Genomic DNA, 24,501 nt, shown 5'->3' with positions numbered 1-24,501 from the left:
AGGGGCTCGGACACATGGAATTAGTGAATGATAGCCCATTGAATTACAAATTTTGATGAGAAATCTTATTCCATCTTACAGTTTTAAAATCAATAATTCTATCAATAGTGTATGTAAAATTAACAGTGTATCTAAAAATAGAGTATAGCACTTACATACATTAATACATTAGAAATGTTCACAGACAGCTGAATTTCTTCTCTTCTGTGGATGTTATCAATGTGGCTGATATCAGACAAACAATGGTCCCAAACTGACACCAAAACACTTTTTCCTGGCATGTCAATGTTTCAAAGACCTGCAAGAGCCGAAGCATCTGCCATTTAGATAAAAATGACTGGGTATGGATGTATTATGGCCCCTTATAATACTCTGTTAAAAAAAATACTCACACTACAAAATCTCTCACAAAAAAAAAAAAAAATACATATACATAAAACATACATACATACATACAAACAATAAAAAAAATAGCATCTGCTTGAATATGCTTTTCTTTACAGCAACAGTGACTCCAAGTGTTTACAATGAAAAATAGTTTTCCAAAAAGTTAAAAGAAATACATACATTTAAAATAGGCAGAATTTTTGCAATTACTACAGTTTGAAAAGTTTGATCAGATAAAATGTGTATATCAAATTATAATTTCAAGAAAAAGAGAAAACCATTTTAATAGAGGGATAAAAGGACAAAGAAGAATGGGTATAACCATCACAATTTGTTTATCAGTTTGATATACCAAAATAAATTAAATTAATGTTTAGATTGTTGTTAGTTTTTGATCACCAAAATAATATTTATTTTTCATGCTGCTTCTTGCATTTGTTGGCAAAGCTCCTGACAAGCAGACATTCCCTCAAGAGTACATGGTTAGTCCTATCCACTAAAATACAGATACAAAGAAACAGGTTGTAAATGTGTAAACTATTAATCACTTGTATGTGTTGAAATATAAAAAAAAAAAAAAAGAATCAGGACTACCTCACTCTCATCAAGAGTTATCTTTCCATTTTCACACAGTCTCTGGAATATTCCTGATGAAAAGAAAGAAAAAAGATATGTAATAAATCGAATATATATATATTTTAGTTTAAGTGTAGTAATGTAAAATAAACCCCATTAAATGGCTACTTGTATATATATATATATTATATGTTTTTTTTTATGTATTTTATTGTGTGATGTATTTTATTGTGTGATTTTTTTTTTTTTTTCCTGACATTCAAATTGCATTGCGACAGTTTCTGTCCAGTACACTGAGTCCTACTCACTGGCCATGCAGTTCAAACGCATGACAAGGCATATGAAACCCTCCAGAGAGATCTGTTCAGTGGCACCACCATAACGCACAAACATGAGATTCAGGATGTCTTCATTTAGATGCAGACCTAGGGTACAATAACCATGACATAAATACAGTGTATTTGCAATGTGTGAGTGAGCATCTTATATCAATATTATATCTATACCTCTGTGTTCAGTTTTATGGGTCACTGGACACAGAGGGCAGTTATTATGCTGGCAGTAACATTACTAGAAGGGATATTTAAGGTAATGCAATATCGCATTCACACCTCCTACTAACGGTTTACCAGAGCAAATCAGAAACTGTATAAATCTCAACCTGTTCTCTCTAATGCATTTTGCAGTTCGTTGAAAGACAGAACGCCATCTTTGGAAGAATCCATGCTGTAGAAGATATCCTGTAAAAATACTTGAAAAATTATTCTTGATAAAAACGGAAATAAAATGAAATCTTAATATAACCTAATACATAGCAAAATTTCTTGTCTTAATACAATAAAATACATAGCTAAATTCCAGACTCAAATCTACTCACCTTGTATGTCAAAATACGGTTCCATAGACGAATGAATTCTGGTCCTTGAAGTCTTCCAGTGACACTGAACTATTGTTATTGTTACAGTCATGGAATATTTCTAGAGCTAAAACTTGTCTCTTTACAATACGACTGCAAATACAAGCTGAACCTGGGAGATAAATCATCATCATTCAACAAATTATTTTTAACAGTTTTTAATTACATGCCTAAAGAATAAAGGATACATCTGACATGGCAATTATACTTCTACAGGAATCCAGGCCAAATCCTTCAGTGTTTTTTTTCCCTAAAAGGTGACAAAAAGTGAGTTTTTAAAACTAGCTTCAGTATATTTCACATAGAATGAACGGGATTTTTAAAACATTCACCTTTAAGTAGGTTTTCTTGAAGAAGCCATTGAAGCTTCTCAGCATCAACAACTTTGTACTGTTTCCAAGAAGACATTCAAGAGATTGAAGCTTGGTATATTGTTAAGCACATCAGCTGCAGTTTAATTATGGATCAAATTTTTATTTTTTGATAGGATATTAGCTTTCATATTTACCTGATCAGAATATTGCCGAAAAAGTGTTTTAGTTTTCGATCTTTCATCCACTTCTTCAGTGTAACGGACCTGAACATGAGAAAAGATAATGAAGAGAAAGCTGTTAAAACTAGCAAAAATAAATAAATAAATAAATAAATAAATAAATAAATAAATAAAAACCTTAACAAAAATTAGAGTTTAAGATCCTAAAGCAGAAATTAAATGAGTTATGATATTACACTATACAAAATATTATTATTTAATATTATTAATAATATTTAATTTCATATTATTTGAGTGAAACTATTTAAAATTAATATTTTTGATATAATCAACAATAGTGTAATCATCAATATGCCGAGAAGCGTGTTTATGCATTAGATTCTGAAGTTGTAATTATACTAGCTTTATTTATAAAATGTATTTCATTTCCATCTTATAGGTGCATTAACAAAAAGGGGACAAAGATAAGATTTAATTCGCTGATTGTACATTGACAAACTCAAACGAGAATACTAAAACTTTTACAAAATGTTTCTGTGTATTATTACCTCAGACTCGCCTAAAAAATCCACAAGAAAATCTTTCTCCATTCTTTCTGTGTCCTTTCTGAATTAAACACACACACACACACACACACACACACAAAAAAAAAAAAAAAAAGTTTAACCCTTGTAATTAAGAATATGATTGTAAACATTTTGGAGTAGAAATTTCAGTTTTCAACCGAGAGGATGAGTCTCTCTGTCTCTTCATGCAACTTACTGAATGTGGATCTCATTTTTGCAGAAAATGGACAGGATGAATTCTGCGCTCTTCTTGGGATAGTATGTGGATGGTATGATGAGATACTCTCCCGGCTCCAGTCTGAAGAATTTCATCACCTGTCTCGCATCCTGAAAGGGCCCACTTGTTACCACAGGCGTTCTTTTATAGAAAAAGCTTGATCCAAACCTTCCTTCAGATCTCCTCTAACAGATAATACAACAAAAAAATTAGTTTTCACTGAACATGTAAAAGGAATGTGTAAGAAAGGTATAACCAATAATGTAATATGTATTGGTACAACCTGAAATAGTATGTTTTTTGTTTTGTTTTTTAACCAATGTGATTAACACCAGAAACTGTGATATAACTTAAATATTTTACTTGCCTCGGGTGGAATCTGTAAAAGTTCAAAATAAAAATAACTGTTACACTCCAAACACAAAGGCACCATACATGCACTGTGCAACAATATTTATTGCCTTTTTTGTTAATACTGACTGCAAACACGTAGAAGCCAATGCCATGGTGTGCAACACGGCGTCTGTGTCTCTTGTCGGGTTTCTGTATAAGGGACACCAGAACATTGTTCTGGCCCTGTTCACAGGCCTTCTCAAGCTCATTAACCCTCAGCCAGAACTGGGGGTTTTTACAGAAGGTATCTACAATCACAGGAGAGGGGTGTTAGAAGCAGATTTGCATTCATAACCAGCTTGATAATTCAGGAGAAGCACCTAAATGATTCATGCAGCCCCCATCTGTGCTCCCAGAAACCCAGCTGCCATGGTGATACTTGGAAACCCAGTGACAAGCAGACTTCCCTTCCAGAAAATCAGGACAGGTGCAGCAGATATCCATGTTGTCAAAAGTTCTAAGGAAATCTTTCATTGACATCCTACAAAAAATAATAAATAAATAAATCCTAGACAAAATGTGTTTTAGTACATTTTAAGAATGTATATGAAAAAATGGTTCATACTCACCAAAACTCTCCATTTTCATTCACAAGGAGTTGTTTGTGGTCCTCATCGCTCACTGTGTTCCACAAAGGTGAACTGAAATAATTATACAAAATAAACATAAGGACAAAGAATAACTTTGACAGTTTTTAAGGTTACTCCACCCCAAAATGAAAATTTAGTCATTAATCACTTACCTCCATGTCGTTCCAAACCCCTAAAAGCTTTGTTCGTCTTCGGAACACAATTTAAGATATTTTGAATGAAAACCGGGAGGTTTGTGACTGTCCCATAGACTGCCAAGTAAATAACAGTGTCAAGGTCCAGGAAAGTATGAAAAGCATCGTCAGAATAGTCCATCTGCCATCAGTGGTTCAACTGTAACATTATGGAGCAACGAGAATACTTTTTGTATGCAAAGAAAACAAAAATAATGACTTTATTCAACAATTTGTCTCCTTTGTGTCTCTCCAAATCAGCGTAGCGCCATTTTGGAGAATATGAGCTGAGCGCAAGCAGCGTACGCTCTTCTGTGTCAGCCGCGCCACAAGGATGCGCTGTTTTTGATCATATCAAAGTGTAAATATACATAGAAAATGTATCCTTGTGTCAAGGATGACACAGAAGAGTGTACGCTGCTTGCATCCAGCGGATATTCTCCTTAACATTATGGTTCATAATATTACGGTTGAATCACTGATGGCAGATGGAGTATTCTGACGATGCTTTTCATACTTTTCTGGACCTTGACAATGTAAGTTACTTGGCAGTTGATGGGACAGTCACAAGCCTCACGATTTTCATCCAAAATATCTTAAATTGTGTTCTGAAGACGAACAAAGCTTTTAAGGGTTTGGAACGACATGGGGGTAATAATTAATGACAAAATTTTCATTTTGGGGTGGAGTATCCCTTTATTCTATTCAATTCTACTTCCCTTGCTTTTGCAGAACAATTTATTGTTTTATGATTTTACTGGAAGTTGTTCTGCTATAATGTTGAATAAAAGCAGTGCTTACTTGTCACTCCAGTCTCCATTCCACTCACTGTCTCCCCATGGGTTGAACAATCTAACCAGCTGAACTGGGTTTCTACCACTCATGACCTGTTGAGCATGCAACACACAGATTTAGTGGTATAAAAATGTGGCAAACCTTTTTAACATTACTGGTATCTTTAGTAGACTATTCAAAAAATGTTAACTTTTTTTTTTACCATTGTGCATAATTTTAAAATAAAATGCATAGTGTATAATTTCAATTATTTGCTGCGTTAAATGGAATTTAAAATATTTTTTTTCCTAGATCCTACACACTTTCTAAACGAACAAGCTTGTGAAGCCTAAAGAAGATTATGAAAAATCTCCCTGAAGAAACCTGCAGTTAAGATCCTTGCTTAATATGTTCCTCACACACAGGGCCGGCCCTAGTGTTTTGGGGCCCTAAGCAGATTTTCAAAAGGGGCCCCTATACCTATAGTTTCACCTTTCCACCCGCATCCCATCCCAGTTTGTTTTACTCAATATATTTATCTTTCAATACTATATATATGCAGTAATTTTTTATTTTTTATTTTTTTGTAAAACACTATTCCTATTTAAGTTGTCCGTGGAGTTTAAAAACAGGATATGGTGTCACACCGGAGGACATAGTTTTCAGTGACATAATGTATCAAGTTCATATGCTTTTTGAAATATATGGATGAAAAAATTATTGCCAATAACTAAAATAGACACTTGTAAAATTATGCCTGAGGTATTTATTAAAAATTGCATGCTTTTCTTTTTAATTTATAAAAGTTGTAATTTATTAAACTTCCTTGAGACAGTCACACCATAGGACTATTTTGAGATTTAGCTCAAAAATGTAAAATAAAATAAATGTAAATAAATCTAATAACAAAGCTTGTTATTGTTTAATCTAAGTTTTTATAACAATGGGTCCATGTAAGACAAATGCATTTTAAATGATGACAATATTATTATTATTATTATTATTATTATTATTATTGTCTTGTGTGACAGTGAAAATGACATGTCATGTCAACAAACCATTTAAGCAAACTTTTAAAACAAGAGTTTAAAATTTTCAATTAAAGAGTTTAATGATTGCTTAAGAGAAATCAAAATTCAGTGAGATTAATGCTTAAAGCAAAAACACCTGGTTATGAAAAATACGTTAGAGAGCATAATAATAATAATAATAATATTATTAATAATAATAATAGAAGAAGAATTAATTTTCTGGGCTGGCATGACAGGCCAGATTATAATGCAAAAAAAAAAAAAAAAATGTAAACATGTTGAAGCAGATTTAAGCAACATCAAAGTGAAGGCAAAAATCTGAGACACAAGAGATAGGGTTCACAAGAATGAGACTAGACAAGATTTTTACACTATTTTAAGAAATCTACAAAGATGAAAAACATGCCTGGAAAAATAGTCTGCAGATGCATTTGAAATGTTTTAATTAATCTTGCAATAAATGCCATCTCAGTTCTGCTTTCTGACTATGAATTATTATATGCAATAGCAGACAATACTCAAGCACTATGAAATATTTTGAACTGACTGACTTCTCTTTTGTATGATTTCATGAGTCTCTTCAGACCTATAGAATTGTACTTGTTTGACCTCCTATCTGATTTTTTTTTTTTTTTCATAAATTGATCATAGAAATAAATAATAATAATAATAATAATAATAATAATAATAATAATAAAAAGAACAGTTATTTCTTAGTCTAAGTGCAACCATAATCAAAGTAGGCTACTCTTGCAATGTTCAAATCAAAGCGCAAATAGAAACATCAGGGAACCGCAGCCACTCTCAAACAGCTGGTTTTGAAATTGCGTATGAATGCGGGCACATTTGAATGAGGGCCGGCACTGCTCACACAGTATGAATGAATCTTAATACATGAAATTATACAGCTGGCATCAGTCAGGGTTGCCAGATTTGCATAACAAAACCCTCCCAATTGCTAATTGAAACTAACCCAATCACTTTTTGGGATGGTGGGGAGATTCCTTCAACCCACTGACTAACAAAGAAAAACCAAACCCACATGTACCTTCAGTATTTGATCAGTGTGTGTGTGTGTGTGTGTGTGTGTGTGTGTGTGTGTGTGTTTGTGTGTTTAAGTTTCTTTAAGTCTCTTTGTGTGTATGGTGTGTGTGTGTGGTGTGTGTGTGTGTGTGTTTGTTTGTGTGTGTGTGGTGTGTGTGTGTGTGTGTGTGTGTGTGTGTGTGTGTGTGTGTGTGTGTGTGTGTGTGTGTGTGTGTGTGTGTGTGTGTGTGTGTGTGTATGTATTTCTGTGGTAAATCTGCAGACTTACCAGGATTTTGGGGTCTATGGAATTGAAAAGTTTGAACAACCATGATTTGATTTTTAATCCATTTCTGACAGACCATTCAAAGAGATTTTACCTTTTCTCACTACTGTCTTAGCAGAACAATCACTAAAACCTATGAAAAACAGCTACATCAAGTTTAAACATGTAAAGTGTGGGTGTGTAAAGTCGGCTGGCCTCCAGGCATTATCAGTTGTCTTTAAAAAATGTATCTTGAGACTTGATCCATGCTGAGACTTGATTTTGTGCAGTCTTACCTGGTAAACCTTTGTCACAGTGTAAGCATGGCCCAGGACTATGCCATTTGTTAACCGTGTCTCGTTCTGAAAAAAAAAAAAAAAAATGAACAGGAGAAAATTATTCAGGAGACACAGTCCTGAATAAAAGTTTTAAAGTTGCTGGAATCCAAATAGATTTTTATTTTACTAAAATAGGTGTCTAGGCTCCTGTGTGTTTGTGTGTGTGTGTGTGTGTGTGTGTGTGTGTGTGTGTGTGTGTGTGTGTGTGTGTGTGTGTGTGTGTGTGTGTGTGTGTGTGTGTGGTTGAAGATATGGGGCAATGTGTGGTCTAGTTAGTGAACAAGATTACTGACATCACTTACAGCAGCTTTATATGTAATCTATATAATTAAAAGAAGCACCACAATCCTTTATTTCAAATATTTATTTAATATATTTATGTTTTAGTTTGGCATGATCATGTATGTTAGATATAATCACTCTTTGCTTACCCCTGGTGGAGTTTCACAACCCATAAGGACCTCTGACTGGTAAGCACGGTACATTATCTCCCACAAATCAGTAGGAGCTGTTTTCAGTTCGTAGTGCATATGAACCCCACCGGTAAAGTCCAAAAGGGCCTCAGATACTCGACCAGTATGCATGTCAGAGTAGGAGCCACACACCCTGGAACATTCATTCTAACTCAAAATTGTTTGCCACAGTGTAATGGCCATAAATTCGATTACTGCACATGAACCACAGATCACATTACAGCCATGCTTAAATTGAATACAACAGCGCTACTGCTTACATGTACTTGAGATGATACTTTATAAAGTCACATAAAAGATTCAGAGGCACTTACTTGGCATATGCTTTCTCCAGCAAGGCAGGCCAGAATTCATTATATGTTTTCGATTTCACAAAAATCAGCTGGCGGCCGATTGTCGGCAGTTTGTCATCAATCACAACATCGTACCATTTTCCAAAACGCCAGAACTGTGAATTTATATAAAAATAAAATTGAATGAACAACTGATACAATGAAACACAAAATATACTATTGCTTGGGTTGGTGAATCATGGTCAAAACAGAAATAAATAATCTGTAGGAATTTGTCAGAGGAACTTACCCTGAAGTGAAATAACCAGTGTAATTGTGGCTGAATGACTGTCCGTCTGGAACGACCTTATGTAATAATTTGTTTTGAAATGTAAGAGCCCCAACAGATGCAAGAAACCAGCAGTTTCCTGAGGAGGAAAAAAATCACCAGTTGCCACAATACATTTGATATCTTTCATATTCCACAACTCATTTCTGAATTTTTCTAGTTTTGCTAGTTTACTTTGTTTTCAGAGGAAATGTATTATGTAAGTTTTTTTATCACTTGATAGCACTTGCTGTGCAAATTAAATGAAATTTTGCTGTAGATTCAAATTAAATTTTCCTTATGACAGGTTCTTCATTGCAGCTTCTTCTATGCATCCTCATAATGTTCTGTTGTCTTAAAGTTTTGTTAAGTTTGGGCATTACCTGGTGCAGACTAGACCATTTATTTGGCTTATACCTTTGCAACACTTTTATAAATCAAAATTATTTTAATATAATTTTTCATGAGGGTCTTGGGATTACACGTGCCAGATTTTGTGTACACAGACCACTAAAGTGTCCATAAGAGTTATGAAATAATAAACAAATTCACTTATTATAGCTCCACTTAGTGTCCGATGTGTGTGTGGTGGTGACTGAGTAGTGGGAGGGGATCCCTATGATTTACAGCAGGGGTGTCCAAACCTGCTTCTAGAGGGCCACAGTGACTGTCCCGCAGAGTTTTGCTCCAGCCCTAATTAAACACACCTTAACCAGCTAATCAAGGTCTTCCGACTCACTAGACACTTCTAGGCAAGTGTGTTGGAGCTGGTTGGAGCTAAACTCTTCAGGACATTGGGTTGGACACACCCCGGTGCATAATATTGTGGTTATCCAGACATACCTACATTTCCTTGGGCATAGTCAAACCTGGACACTGTCTGTACAATAAATTCAGCTGCATTTGGATACAATACCTGAAAAAAAAAAAGCAATATAACGTCAGTATTGGTCAACTGATCCATTCTGTGTATGGGACATTTCGATTGATGGCGTTTTAATAATGGCATTCTTTTTTTCAACTTTCTGTATAGGACCAGAATCTGCTGTATTATGTGACTACAGGTCAAGTTTATTAATTTATTTTTTTACTTTTTCTTTTAGGCACTTAGTCACAGTCAGCTGACTTTAAATAAGACTATTTTCGGCAAAAGTGTATATTTTACACTCCTTTTACAATTTTGTGCAATATTGTCAGAATGCATGTGCTGATGCCTCAAGCCAAACGCAGAACTGCCTACATACCGTTGGTCTTATCCACTCCACTTTGGCCATGACTTCTGGCTTCAGCAGCCCTTCGCCAATAGAACGGGCATCTGGCGGGAAAAACTCATCAACAAATCTCTGTCTTGTCTTGAGACAGTAGTCTTGTAAAAAGTTGTAGTCCTGATCCATGAACTTCAAAGGATTTGTTTCAGAGCCCATGCCACCCTTCATGTTGCGGTCATTTACAACTTTTAAGCACATGCCATGTGGAACCACAGGAGGAGGCATTTTGGAAATCTGTTTGGATTTTTTTTTTTTTGAAAAGAGGGAAACACAATAACAATACAAATATATAACAATGCTGTGAAAAAAAAAGCTAGCTCTATCACATTCACATCCAGCAGATTTAACACATGACATTCTCTGCACCAGAAATCCCAGCCACAAACTGTTCCTCTTCATTTTAATCATTTATACCCTGATAGATCAATGCATGTGTACATCTCGCAGTTATAGATGACTACTCTCCTCTTCATCACTACCACATGTCTTGCTGTTCTGGTCTTTGGATATAGTTGTACATTGCATTCATAGTATAAATTTATCTATTGTTTAGTGCAATGCTCTGATGTTTATGCTTCAGGGATGCACACAATGTGTAATACATTTTCATAGAATGTAAATTTACACTAGCACACAAGTACTTTACTTTGCATGGATTACAGAATAAATTACAATTAAATGAATTAAATTTATACAAGTATTAATACAATTCGATCAATTTTCATTAGGATAAAGTGTGTTTTCTATGCACCAACTAGTTTGTATCTAGAATATAGTAGAATATAGACCATCCCTTCCCATTACTCTAATGAACTTTAACTTATTGCATTTACTGAAATGAATAAAATGTAAATGTACCTTCAGTAATGCAACAAATCACTGGAACAAGAAATTTCACCCAAATGACTGGTAGTCTTCTCTGTCTGTGACTTGCTTTTACACACTTTTGCCCTACTTCACGCTTTTAAAACATCTGCAGAAGCCCCACCCAGCTTATGTGTTTATTAACAAAGAAGTGATTGGCAGAAGTTAATCTGAGCCTTTGTTATTCTGAGAAACTGAAATCCTTCACATTTGGCATAGAAAAAAAAGTTGGCCAAGATGTTTCACAGTATGGAAATTTATATTTTTTCCTCCCCCCAGAAGACACAAAAACTGGACAAATGCACAAAGTTTATTCATGTGACAGCATTATAAAATGTATGCAGCTTAGTTTATTTTAGCACTCTTTTACAGTAGGGTTAATGTAAAGCCTCCAAAAAATGCATTCAGTGCAGCAGATACCACATACCAAAAATGCATTCAGTGCAGCAGTCCAGTTTGTCATGTCTGGACTTGCTTTGAATGTGGCATTCTACTCATGTTTCATCATTATAGTGATCATGAATTACAATTTATATTATCTCTAATTGATATATTATACATATTATGTATAGCTGTATATTATACAATATATATTATGTATAAATCTATAAATTATTGTCATGTTGGCCCATTTTACTGTTGCAGTGTACAATATGCTGACATGGTTTAACTTGGCTCTCAAGTAACCTCAAAAGTGTAATTTCTTGGCAAATTCACACTCTTGACAAGTAGGACTACTTAGGAATGTAAATACCATGCCAGTACAATAAATGCAAATAAGTATGATCACGTATGGTCAGTGTACAGGTTGTTTTTTCGGAAAGAAAAAAAAAAAAAATCCTATTTCTTAAGTCAAGTCAAGTCAACTTGGCATATGAAACATCTTTGGACCACCTGCAAGTTGCAAGCTCAAAACGTCCTCCTCACTATGAACAAAGCATTTATTTAATCAAGTTCCAAAAACGAGACATCAGAAGGATCCCGGCGTCAGGAACAAATGGATGGTTTATTTTAAATGGCTAGAACTGCAGTGCCTTGCGAAAGTATTCATACCCCTTCATTTGTTCACATTTTGTTATTTTGCTGCCTTATGTCAAAATGCTTTAAATGACTTTTTTTTCCTCTCTCTTTTTTTTCTCTCCATTACTTCTTAGTGGAAGAAGTCTGAAACAACCAGGACTCTTCCATGAGCTGGCCTCCTGGCCAAACTGAGCAATCAGTGGAGAAGGGCCCTAGTTAAACTGGTGACCAAGAACCTGATGGCCACTCTAGCTGAGCTCTATGATCATATGTGGAGATGGGAGAAACTTACAGAAGGACAAACATCACTTCAACACTCCCCCGATCTGGTCTTTATGGAGGTGTGGCCAAACTCAATCCCCTCCTCAGTGAAGACACGTGAAAACAATGTGGAAAAAAATTTCAAGCGTCATGTTTGAAGGAAACCAGGCACTGCTTATCACCTGCAGATATCCAGAAGTAAAGTGTGCTGATAGCAGCCTCATGCTGTGGGGCTGTTTTTCAGTGAAAGGGACTGAGGGACTCGTAAGAGTAGAAGAAAATCTCAATGCACCGAAATATTGAGATAGCATTAATAAAAACCCAGTCCAGAGCATTCAGAACCTCAGACTGGGCAGAAGGTTCACCTTCCAACAGGACAATAACCCCAAGCACACAGCAAGGGTGGATTATAGACAACTCTGTGAATGTCCTTGAGTGGCCCAGCCAGAGCCTGGGATTGAACCCAATCAAATAGTTCTAGAGAAACCTGAAAATGTGTGTCTGCCCCCATCCAACCTGACAGAGCTTGAGAGTGAAGAGGTGAGGACAAGAATGGAAGATAATTGCCAAATGCTGATGTGCAAAGCTTGTCGCATCATGCCAAAAAGACTTGTGACTGTAAAGGTGCTTTAACTAAAATACTGAGTTAAGGTATGTACACTTATGCAATGTACTTATTTCAGTTTTTTTTATTTTTAATAAATTTATGACGTTTTTGACAATTCTGTTTTTTGCTTTGCCGTTTTGGTGTGTGGAGTGTAGATTGATGTGGGGAAAAAAATTAATTTAAAGTAGTTTAAACATAAGGCTGCAACTTTACAAAACGTGACAAAAATGATAGGGGTATGAAGACATTTGCAAGGCACTGTATCTGTTTGTTTGGAGCATTTTGTTTTGTAGGCGCAGTGTAATGAGAGTTCGCAGAGAAACATTTGTTGAAAGATGAAGCTGTACTGAATCTGACTACAGCTGCATCACAAACCATTTAATAATTATGTAATAATGTTTTGTGCGTAAATTAAAGTTTTATATGGATCATGTTGTCAAAACACTTACTTTTGTGCAATGGCGAGGGGGCGTTAAAACGTTGTTAGCCAATCATAATGTATATATGTGTGTGTGTGTGTATATGTGTGTGTGTGTGTGTATATGTGTGTGTATATGTGTGTGTGTGTGTGTGTGTGTGTGTGTGTGTGTGTGTGTGTGTGTGTGTGTGTGTATACACATATGTGCTATACACAAATTTCAAGATAGCAATCGGTGATCGGTTTTTAACATTCCGTGACTCTGTCAAAGGACAAAGAGAAGAGGGGCAAAAGCTCAAAAATTAAAAATAAAATAAAATCTATTCAAAATATGAATAATTTCAGAATCATTTACCAAGAGTTACTTATAAATAGATTACATTTCTGCACAAATAAAACCTTTAATCTAGCTCATTTGCAGCATACTGTACAAACAGAATGCTGTGTTAAGTTGATCATTTCTAGTCTATAGCCTGTGTGTGTGTGTGTGTGTGTGTGTGTGTGTGTGTGTGTGTGTGTGTGTGTGTGTGTGTGTGTGTGTGTGTGTGTGTGTGTGTGTGTGTGTGTGTGTGTGTGTGTGTGTGTGTGTGTGTGTGTGTGTGTGTACATGTCATGTCACCAGTTCTCCATGAGAGGTCACTGATATTAAAGTAGTGATTTTAAATCCCATCATTGTGAAATCTTCATGGCAGTATAATGTGAACAAACATGTATTAATATTTAATATTTATGTAACATCGAGAATGTTTTTCCATTTTGGAATGAACGTTATTCAATATAGTTCCCATAATAAAGAGTTTGTTGATAGGTCTTGCATTAAAAAAAATCAACAATACATTTTGAATTTAATATTTATGATCAACTGCTGTAACAGTCTTTGGTTAGTTCTTGGATTAGAACCAACATGAAGAGTGTGTGATAAATTTAAATGAGAGGTTGTATGGATCAGAGATCCCTGATAAATAAAATAAACCCAAAGAGGAAGGAAACTGTTTACTAATCTAAGCAGATGAAAGTATTCTGTTTTGAGAGAGAGAGAGAGAGAGAGAGAGAGAGAGAGAGAGATGTAAAGGCGTATATTTATATTTTTTTTATTTATCTTGTGAATTCCTGATGAGGTTCATTATCTGTCATCACTTTGGCAATTTAGTGTTGAAGACAATGATAGGAAAGAACACAATTCCCAATGACTAAGAAAAAATAAGCAACTTCTACTGCACTGACATTGGGTCCAAAGGGCCCACCGGAAGGGTATCTTAGGTCATTTCCTGCCATTCAAACAGAGGCGCTGTCCTGCTTAGCACAAACACAGGATGTGATCCATGGCTAGATTTATCAGCAACAGGCATGCAGAGGACACAATAGCAAGACACAATAGTATGTTTGTTTCCGTGTAAAATACAGAAAAAACATAACTAACTTTTGTGGCCAAGCATGTAGTCTGTCTTCAGTCTCATTTTGGAGCTAGTATATATATATTGTTATTGTATATATATAATAACATATATTGCTAGTATATATATATATAAGACAAAATTGTTCTGTTTGCTGTGGAGTCAAAAAATCTGTAAATATGATTAAAAGATGAATATGAGACAAAACTACAGAATGTCACATTTTATTATTGGGTGATTCAACACAAAGATGTTTTACCAGCTAAGAAGATCCGCACTTTTAGAGTTTCATGTCCCTATCTGATGTGACCATAAGCATTGGAACAGTTGCCTCACAGGTCTTTCTAAGTGTTCAGCTGTGACCTGTTGCATTAATCCTTCAGATATTAAAAGCAGGGAATGTGTCTTATCAGTTATATTCATTGCTTCTGCATTCTAAGTCTTGCATTCGATGATGACACACACAAACCAGGATGAAGACGAGGAAGCTGACTCTGAAAGAAAAGCAAGCAATTTGGATGCTAAAAGAAAAGAGGAAGTCAATTAGAACTATAGGAAAAACAAAGGGCATGGAGAAATCAAGAGTTTGGAAACTACAAGTGACATCAGCAACCAATGATGACCTGATCAGCTGAGAAAAACAACAGTAGTTGAGCACAGACAAATCATAAAAGCTGTGAAAATGAACCCTAAAATACATGTCTGTAAAATCACCAACAACCTCCAGAAAGCTGGGGTGATGCTCTGTCAATCTTCAGTCCACAGGACAATTTGACACAGAATTACAGAAGCTACACAGCAAGATGCAAACCTCTGATCAGCACAAAAAATAGAAAGGCTGAGTTGATGGACCGATGAGACAAAGTTTAACCTTTATCTAAGTGACTGGAAAGCAAAAGTGTGGAGAAAAAAGGGAACTGGAAATGATCCTAAGCATACAACCTAATCTGTAAAGCTTAGTGGGGGTGGCGTCATGGCATGGGCATGCATGGCTGTCTCTAGAACAGGATCTCTTCATTTTAATGATGACTTAATGTATGATGGCAGTAGCAGGATGAATTTGGAAGGGTAAAAAATCATCTTGGCTACCAATATTCAAGAAAATGCCACCAATCTCATTAGAAAGCAATGACCCAAAACACCCTGCCAGTTCAGTCAAGGAGTTTATCAGGGGAAAGAAATGTAAGGTCTTAGATTACCCAAATCAATCTCCAGATTTAAATCCGATTGAACATTAATTTCACCAGCTGAAGAGGAGACTAAAGACAGAAACTCCCCAAAACAAGCAACAGTTGGAACTGCTGCATTAAAGGCTGGGGAAAAGCATTTCAAAGCATAAGACCAAGAGTCTGGTGATGTCTATGGGTTGCAGACTCACTGACCTGATTGCATGCAAGGGATCTGCAACTAAATATTAGCTTTTAATCTTTTACATCTGCCTTAAATTCAACTCTTCCGATACTTATGCTCACATCAAATAGTGGGATGAAATCTAAAAGTACTGTCCTTTTTATTTGGTAAAACATTTATGTGTCGAAAGATCTAATAATAAAATGTGACATTCTGTTTTGTCACATATTCATCTTTTAATCATATTTGCAAATGTCTTGACTCCACAGCAGAGAAAGCAGTTTTGTCTTTACTGTGCCAATACTTATGGAGGGCACTGTATATATATATATATTAAGTATAAGGTGTGACAGCGTCCCTCAGATTTTTAATGTTTAAACTTTATTTAGAATTGACATGAGAACTCTTTAAGCTTCATATTTGCGAGCTCTTGGCACTTATATGACTCCTGTTAACTGAATAATGCGGTTAATATTGTGTGAATATGATTTTTCACCGGACACTAGCATTGTGAAACTTGCATATCTTAAAACATGTTGTAAAAGTAGGCCTAGCCTGTTCTATAATATATATGTATATATATATATATATATATATATATTATCTAAATATATATATATATAGATATATATATATATATATATATAATCTAAATCAGATTCTCAGTCTACATCCAAAATTATACTGGTGTGGCATTGTGAGTTAACATAGGCTGAGACATCTGGGAAAGTAGTCGAAACAATAAGCAGCCACCGGCAGTTGTTTTTTGTTTGGGGCAGGAACTCGCTCTGAGAAAAGACAAATGAAGCCTGCTGCTTAAACAAGATTTCCTTTGTAGGTTGTTCACTAAACAGGATGCATCAGTTTGAGTCCTGTTATGGTACTTGGAAGGCCTACGAACAGTTCCTTCTCCAGTCTCTGAGATGAACTGAATATTTTCTCGTCAAAGCGAGTAGTATTTTATAATTAATAATACTGACGGGATGATGCGCGTACTGATTCTGATGTTATTCTGTTTTGTCTCTGGCGGGACAGACCGAGTGAGCACGACATGCACCCCTGAGGCTTGCCTTACGTTGCATTTGGAGAAAAAACCTTTTGAAAACGCTTCAGAAGACTGTATCAATAATGGCGGCAATTTAGTTACTGTGAGAAATGAAAATGAACTTCAGAGCATCAAATCGGTTCTTTCAGCAGCAGGAGAATACAACATTCTTAATTCTAAAGTTTGGATCGGACTAATGCTGCAGAAAACAAACTGCACCGATTTAACTGAGAAGTTAAGGGGCTTCAGATGGACGTCAGAGCCAACAGATTCCAAATATTCTAACTGGAAAAACGAACCTTTAAGCACGTGCACGGAAAAAAGATGTGTGTCGATTTCACTGGCAGATGGTCTCGAGTGGTCAGATGGCTCATGTAGAGACAGCGCATTTTATATGTGCAAATTTCTCTTCAAAGGAATGTGCAAACCAATAGTCTTGGAAGAACCAGGTTATGTCAAATATAACGTTCCGTTTTTAGGACTATTTAATCCGTTAACTCCAAATGAAAGGCTGGTGATGGTACCACATGGGACCTGGGCTGAAATACAGTGCGGCGGCTCGGAAGATGCAAAAACTTTTGTCTCAATTTGTGACAACAAAAACGCTCATTTTGGCTGGACAACTGAGCGTTTTTGCGCACGAAATAAAAGTTGTAAAAGCAAAAACGGAGGCTGTAAAAACCACCTTACAGACACTGCAGGAGCAGGTGTTCGTTGTGACTGTCGTGAAGGCTATTACCTCAAGGATGATAAAGTGAGTTGTGCTCTTAAAATTAACTGCGAAAAATCACCTTGCGAATCAAAGTGTATACCGTCATCCAATTTGTCTTATTACACAATCAATTACCCTGAAATCGATCAATGTCAAAAATGAAGCAGTCCCACCTACATCGAACAAAGTCATCAACGTAGGCCTACCTGCGGTGAACACAGGTGTCAAAACACTCCGGGAAGCTATTTATGTGAGTGTAAACCCGGTTTCAGGCTTGTAGCTGGCAAATGTGAAGACGTGGACGAATGCACCGAATTCAGTTGTCAACAGGGCTGTCTCAATTCACAGGGTTCATTCTCTTGTTACTGCCACGCAGGATACAGTTCATCATCAAACGATAGCAGGAAATGTATAGATATCGATGAATGTGTCAGTAGACCGTGTGAAGACGTCTGCCTCAATACCTTGGGTAGTTTCGAATGTTCCTGTAGGGAACACTTCATTTTGGCTAAAAATGGCATCAGCTGTGTCCCGGAGCCCACGGAGAAAATACAAATCACTCCATCTCCAGATCATAGAGGAGCGTTCATTACTAAACTGAGTCAGTTACCTGTCACTTCTGGATCGTCAACAATCAACACCCCTCCACTTAACAAGACACACACTAAAGCGGACTCTAGTACACGCAAAGAAAGTTTTTTCGAAAGTTATTGGATTTTGGTTTGTGTCTTAGGTTCAGTTATTCCACTGATTGTGATCATTGTGTTCATGTCTGTCTTTGTTATCCACCGATGGAATCGTTCAAGAAAAGCCGCTTTGAAAAACGCCACTGCTGACAACTACTGCTGGGTTTCATCTGGAATTGACAAAGAGCATAAAAAGCGCAACAGTCAACTGAATGACTAAATGAAGCCCAAATATGAACGTTAATTTTCTGTCAGCACCAAGTTCAAATGTTAATTCAGGCTACTCAAATGCTGTTTTCCCCTTTTTATAGTCTATAAAAATGTGTAAATTTTTGTGACTTCTGTCCTTTAAACTGGAATTCCAGAATTATCCTTTTTTTCTGTAAATAATGGACAAATTAGTGAAAATAATAAAACCACACTGGGATTGGCTAAGTTTAATGCAAGTTGTATATGCGTTTATGTTTCGTTTGTCTTTTTTTTTACCATAATATTATATGTTTGCTGTTTAATCAATTGCTTTGCTTCAGAATTATTTTCCCGAAAACGTCACGATCGTGGCATTTGGGACATGTCAGAAAAGGGCAAGGTTTGTAGAGTGAACTTTGTATTTCTTTCTGGAAATGGAATCATGATGGAATTTTGCAGTCTGTATAGACAAGAATGCAAGGTACATATAGAAAGATTAACTTAACCTATTCGGAGATATATGTCTATTCATTTGAGTAAAAGTGTGACAGTTTAGCCCACTATCCCCTTTAAATTAACTAGGCTATATAAAAGCTAACGTTTGGACAAGTTTTAGACCTGTTCACAAACTTTACTAAAGGTTATCTTATATTACTTTTTTGTTTGTTTGTTTGTTTCATGTATATGATATATACTATTGTTGTATAAAAATCTCTGTACATTTTCGTAGAATAAAGATTCATTGAACTAGTTTCAGTGTCGATGTAAAGATTTGCTTTAAGCGGAATGTTCTTTATAGGCTTGATCTATAACAGGGCAGTTCAACTCCGCTGGGCCACAACACCGGCAGAGTTTTGTTTTAAGCCTATAATCAAGCCCACCTACGTCATGTAACCTAATAAGCAACTAATTCTGAAAACCTTGATTAGCAGGTTCTGATGTGTTTAATTAGGGTTGGAACTAAACTCTCTTGGTCGTGGCCGAATTCCTGTAAGACTGAATAATTAACAGTGAACATTAAACTCTTGTGACCACAACCAGTTGAAATGCAATTCATGCGTAATTTTCAGCAGGATCATTAGTGTTCTCCCGAGAGCGCGCTGTGCGTGCATCCAGTTTATGAGAACAAGCTGTAAGCAGTCCGAGTATTTCTACACATCCTCAGGCGGGGTTTCCTTCCTATGCTGACCATCCTGAATGGGGTTTCAAAAGGTAGAAAAGTTTAAAGCTTTGAACACCATATCCTTGATGCAGCTTAAGCTGCCGTCTACTTCTTGAAATCTAAATAAGATGGATAATTATAAACAAACGATTTTGTTCATCATGGTAATTTCGTCTTTCGCTGGAATGGTATGTAGCTGTGCTTGTTCAAGCAATCTAAAACACTGTGCAAACATTTACCAAATGCCAGTGGACTTCCAAACGGCTGAACAGAAATGCAGAGACCTGGGCGGTCAGTTATCTGTCCAATCAAATGGATCAGATAAAGTTGTCGACTATCTTATTGATAACCTGATCGGGCACTTTTGGGTCGGACTCCATCTACCAAACGACAAGTGTTTAAGTAATACCAGCACATTACGCGAAGGCGAATGGACCAACTTGGAGACCGAAGAAGCGCCGTGCCTTCCACTATGCATGTCTGTCTCCAGCGACGGAACGCGGACGCCGAGACCATGCACGGACGAACTGGATGGATTTTTGTGTGAGGACTCTCAAGGGGATCTTTGCAAAGGACGTGCGGTCGTTCTGGATAATGCACGGTGCACGTTTGCGCCCTGTGAACATACATGTACTCCTATGAAAGCCGGGTATAAGTGTTCATGTAAGGAGCGATTCCGTACAAATGCACGAGATCCGCGCCGCTGTGATTTCTATTGTGCAACGAAAGTTTGTGAGGCGTTGTGTATGAGAAGCGGGTCGGCGTGTTGGTGCCCGGCTGGTTTTGTTAGAAGCGACCAAAACTGCGAAGATGTAGATGAATGTGATTCTAATCACGGCTGCGCACACAAGTGCATAAATACCATAGGAAGTTATAGATGTGAATGCTATGAGCCTTTCATCCTCGTTAATGGAACTGAGTGCACTTATGTTCGTAGTCTTTATAATGGTGAAGTATTCACAACACCATCACCGAATTACATAGCAAGAGGGGCACTGTCAACCCCAGGAGAGTATGCTGGGCTGATAATATTCCTAGTAGTGGCTGGTTTTGCTCTGTTAGTACTTGTGCATTATTTGCTCGGTCGTAAAGCAACTGTACAGAAATGCAATCCATCAGATTCTGGCGAGTTTCAAGAAACAGTATCTAATGATAACTGTATATAAAGATGGTGGTAATGTCCCTTTGTGTATGTACCAATTCATTTGTTTACTGTACACATTCTGTGAAGGATAAGACTTGTTGGAATGACTGTAAATTTCTTGTCTCTAGCTAAAACTGAAATGTTATGAAAACAATATTATTGAAAAAATTGTTTTCAAAACTGATCTGGCCTTGTTGTTCTTTGCAGTTCAGAAAATGAATGTACCCAGAATGACTTTAGTTTACAGCCAGTTGAAACTGCACTATGAATGTCCTGCCCTGTTGGAAATACAAAACTACAAAAACGAAAAAGAAAAAAAAAGAATAATTTTATAATTATTTCATGTATAGTTTATTTTGTTTTATATAAAGTCTTTTCAAATAAGAAAGTTTAAATGTACATTTTAAAATTCATTCAATAGAATTCATTTAAAAAGCATTTAACACTATTATTATTTTTTATGAACAATAAAACCAAAAGCTGAAGATTTTTTGTTGTGTACCATTCATCAGTGTTTGTCTCAGTATTGTTATCAATAATCAGTATTGTTCAATCAATATTGTTTAATTTAATGTTATACATATGTTATCATATTTAAACAGTGTTTTGTTCTAATGTCACAAGTCATAATCTCAAGTTTACTGGGTTTTACATGATTTGATTCTTTTGTGTGGGTTTATGTAGTGTACTTTCACATTTTCACATGTGTCCTACAAAAATGACCCACAGCCTTATCAGTTTATATGTGAAGAAATCCATTTATTCATAAACTTCTCACAAAATGATTGTTGGAAAAGCTACTCGGCAAACTACTTCCACTTAACCATCAATGAATCCATCCTCTGCACTTCAATAACTGTCTGGTTCAGCTCAGCTAGCAAATCTAACCTCAGAAGACTACAGAGGGTAGCCCGGACTGCTGAGTGAATCATTGGTTAACCCTCCCTTCTCTTCAAGAACTGTACTCATCCAGAGTAAGCAAAAGGGCTAGCAAAATCACTCTGGACCCCTCACATCCAGCACACTTCCTCTTTGAACTGTTGCCGTCTGGTCGACTCTACAGAGCTCTGAGCACCAGAACGGCCAGACACAGGAAGAGTTTCTTCCCTCAGGCAATCAATCTCATGAACACTTAACAATAATCTTGGAACACACAACACTATTTATACACTCATACACTTATTTGTCTAACACACAATACTTAGTCTACACTTCAAATTTGCACATAATATACCTGTACATACAAAACTGTCTATTGTAATATACCTGCACATACAATTGTCAATTTCTATATTATTATTCCTTATTTACTTGTTCTATTTTTTTATTATTATTATTTTTTTCTGATGCTGTCATTCTGTTGCACTGCGGAAGCTTCTGTCATGAAAACAAATTCCTCGTGTGTGAAAACAATAAAGCAATAAAGTTCATTCTGATTCTGAAAACGCTTTTGGTTATTTTAAAAATTTCAATTTCAATTTTATTTGTATAGCGCATTTACAACAGCCTCCAGGCTGACCAAAGTGCTTTACAGAAGAGCAAGAATATTACACATACATGAAAAATAGACCAGACAAAAATTTAAAACCACCCATTTCAAAATTTAGCACATCACAGTAGTCAGTACACTAAGGAAAATAAAAAAGTTTTTAGCAAGGACTTAAAAATAGACAAGGAAGGGGCCAGTCTGATCTCTAAAGGCAGGGTATTCCAAAAAGAGGTCGGGGCTGCTCGATATGTCCCACCCTCTCTTCCTGTTTCAGTTGAAATTACGTCAACAAAAGCTGCCTGTTTCAAGGCACTTCAGGGGACCTTTAACTTTAATCAATCAGTACAATTGACCATGACATCCTCACCTCATCCAGTGCTGAGTGGAGATGTACAGATGCAGCTCATGTGATGAATGTTGGAGGGAGGGGGTGTGCCTGAACTAGTTGATGCACAAAATCAGCACCCTGATAAAGATGTTGACAAGCACAAAGTATTTTATGTATTTTGAAAATACAAAAATATTAATCTTAAATGTATTTAAATACAAATTACATTTGACTTTTTCCAAAGGCTTTAAAATACAAAATAGTATTTTGTACACAGACTGAAGTAGTTTAAGTCTTTGGTTCTTTTAATTGTGATGATTTTGGCTCACATTTAACAAAAACCCACCAATTCACGATCTCAACAAATTAGAATACTTCATAAGACCAATAAAAAAAAATAAAATAAAAAAAAAAAGTTTTTAGTGAATTGTTGGCCTTCTGGAAAGTATGTTCATTTACTGTACATGTACTCAATACTTGGTAGGGGCTCCGCTTTGCTTTTAATTACTGTCTCAAATTCGGCATGGCATGGAGGTGATCAGTTTTGTAGCACTGCTGAGGTGGTATGGAAGCCCAGGTTTCTTTGACAGTGGCCTTCAGCTCATCTGCATTTTTGGTCTCTTGTTTCTCATTTTCCTCTTGATAAGACCCCACAGATTCTCTATGGGGTTTAGATCTGGTGAGTTTGCTGGCCAGTCAAGTACACCAACACCATGGTCATTTAACCAACTTTTGGTGCTTTTGGCAGTGTGGACAGGTGCCAAATCCTGCTGGAAAATGAAATCAGCATCTTCAAAAAGCTGGTCAGCAGAAGGAAGCATTTCCAAAATGTATTGGTAAACGGATGCAGTGACTTTGGTTTTCAAAAAACACAATGGACCAACACCAGCAGATGACATTACACCCCAAATCAACACAGACTGTGGAAACAACACTGGACTTCATGCAACATGGGCGATGAGCTTCTCCACCCTTCCTCCAGACTCTAGGACCTTGGTTTCCAAATGAAATACAAAACTTGCTCTCATCTGAAAAGAGGACTTTGGACCACTGGGCAACAGTTCAGTTCTTCTTCTCCTTAGCCCAGGTAAGAAACCTCTGACATTGTCTGTGGTTCAGGAGTGGCTTAACAAGAGGAATACGACAGCTGTAGCCAAATTCCTTGACACGTCTGTGTGTGGTGGCTCTTTATGCCTTGACCGCAGCCTCAGTCCATTCCTTGTGAAGTTCACTCAAAGTCTTGAATCGATTTTGTTTGACAATCCTCATAAGGCTGCGGTTCTCTCCTTTAGTTGTGCATCTTTTTCTTCCACACTTTTTCCTTCCACTCAACTTTCTGTTAACATGCTTGGATACAGCACTCTGTGAACAGCCAGCTTATTTGGTAATGAATGTTTGTGGCTTACCCTCCTTGTGAAGGGTGTTAATGATTGTCTTCTGGACTACTGTCAGATCAGCAGTCTTCCCCATGATTGTGTAGCCCAGTAAACCAAACTGAGAGACCATTTTGAAAGCTCAGGAAACCTTTGCAGGTGTTTTGAGCTGATTGGCATGTCACCATAATTCTAATTTGTTAAGATAGTGAATTGGTGGGTTTTTGTTAAATGTGAGCCAAAATCATCACAATTAAAAGAACCAAAGACTTAAACTACTTCAGTCTGCATGCACTGAATTTATTTAATACACAAGTTACACAATTTGAGTTGAATTCCTGAAATAAATGAACTTTTCCACAACATTCTAATTTGT

At 36.4% G+C, this 24,501-nt stretch overlaps 2 protein-coding genes across 2 annotated transcripts; one reads left to right on the top strand and one right to left on the bottom strand.

Moving 5' to 3' along the window:
- Positions 1 to 473: 473 nt before the first annotated feature.
- On the bottom strand, positions 474 to 11,071 carry LOC109055953 (calpain-1 catalytic subunit-like). Its single transcript, XM_042755597.1, is given in 23 exon segments — positions 474 to 883; positions 982 to 1,034; positions 1,272 to 1,388; positions 1,625 to 1,703; positions 1,841 to 1,909; positions 2,068 to 2,129; positions 2,212 to 2,269; positions 2,388 to 2,456; positions 2,921 to 2,978; positions 3,135 to 3,340; positions 3,523 to 3,534; positions 3,636 to 3,796; positions 3,869 to 4,029; positions 4,118 to 4,189; positions 5,113 to 5,198; positions 7,701 to 7,766; positions 8,174 to 8,348; positions 8,530 to 8,663; positions 8,798 to 8,811; positions 8,814 to 8,915; positions 9,659 to 9,731; positions 10,060 to 10,317; positions 10,942 to 11,071. Coding segments are annotated over 22 exon segments (2,103 nt in total). The 5' UTR covers positions 10,309 to 10,317; positions 10,942 to 11,071; the 3' UTR covers positions 474 to 856.
- Positions 11,072 to 16,821: 5,750 nt separating this feature from the next.
- Positions 16,822 to 19,380, top strand: LOC109055941 (complement component C1q receptor). Its single transcript, XM_019073127.2, is given in 1 exon segment — positions 16,822 to 19,380. A coding segment is annotated over 1 exon segment (1,680 nt). The 5' UTR covers positions 16,822 to 16,980; the 3' UTR covers positions 18,661 to 19,380.
- Positions 19,381 to 24,501: the final 5,121 nt, after the last annotated feature.

This window comes from Cyprinus carpio, unplaced genomic scaffold, assembly GCF_018340385.1.
Source record: "Cyprinus carpio isolate SPL01 unplaced genomic scaffold, ASM1834038v1 S000006728, whole genome shotgun sequence".
In the NCBI taxonomy this organism is placed as follows: domain Eukaryota; kingdom Metazoa; phylum Chordata; class Actinopteri; order Cypriniformes; family Cyprinidae; genus Cyprinus; species Cyprinus carpio.
This window is presented reverse-complemented; position numbering and strand designations above follow the sequence as displayed.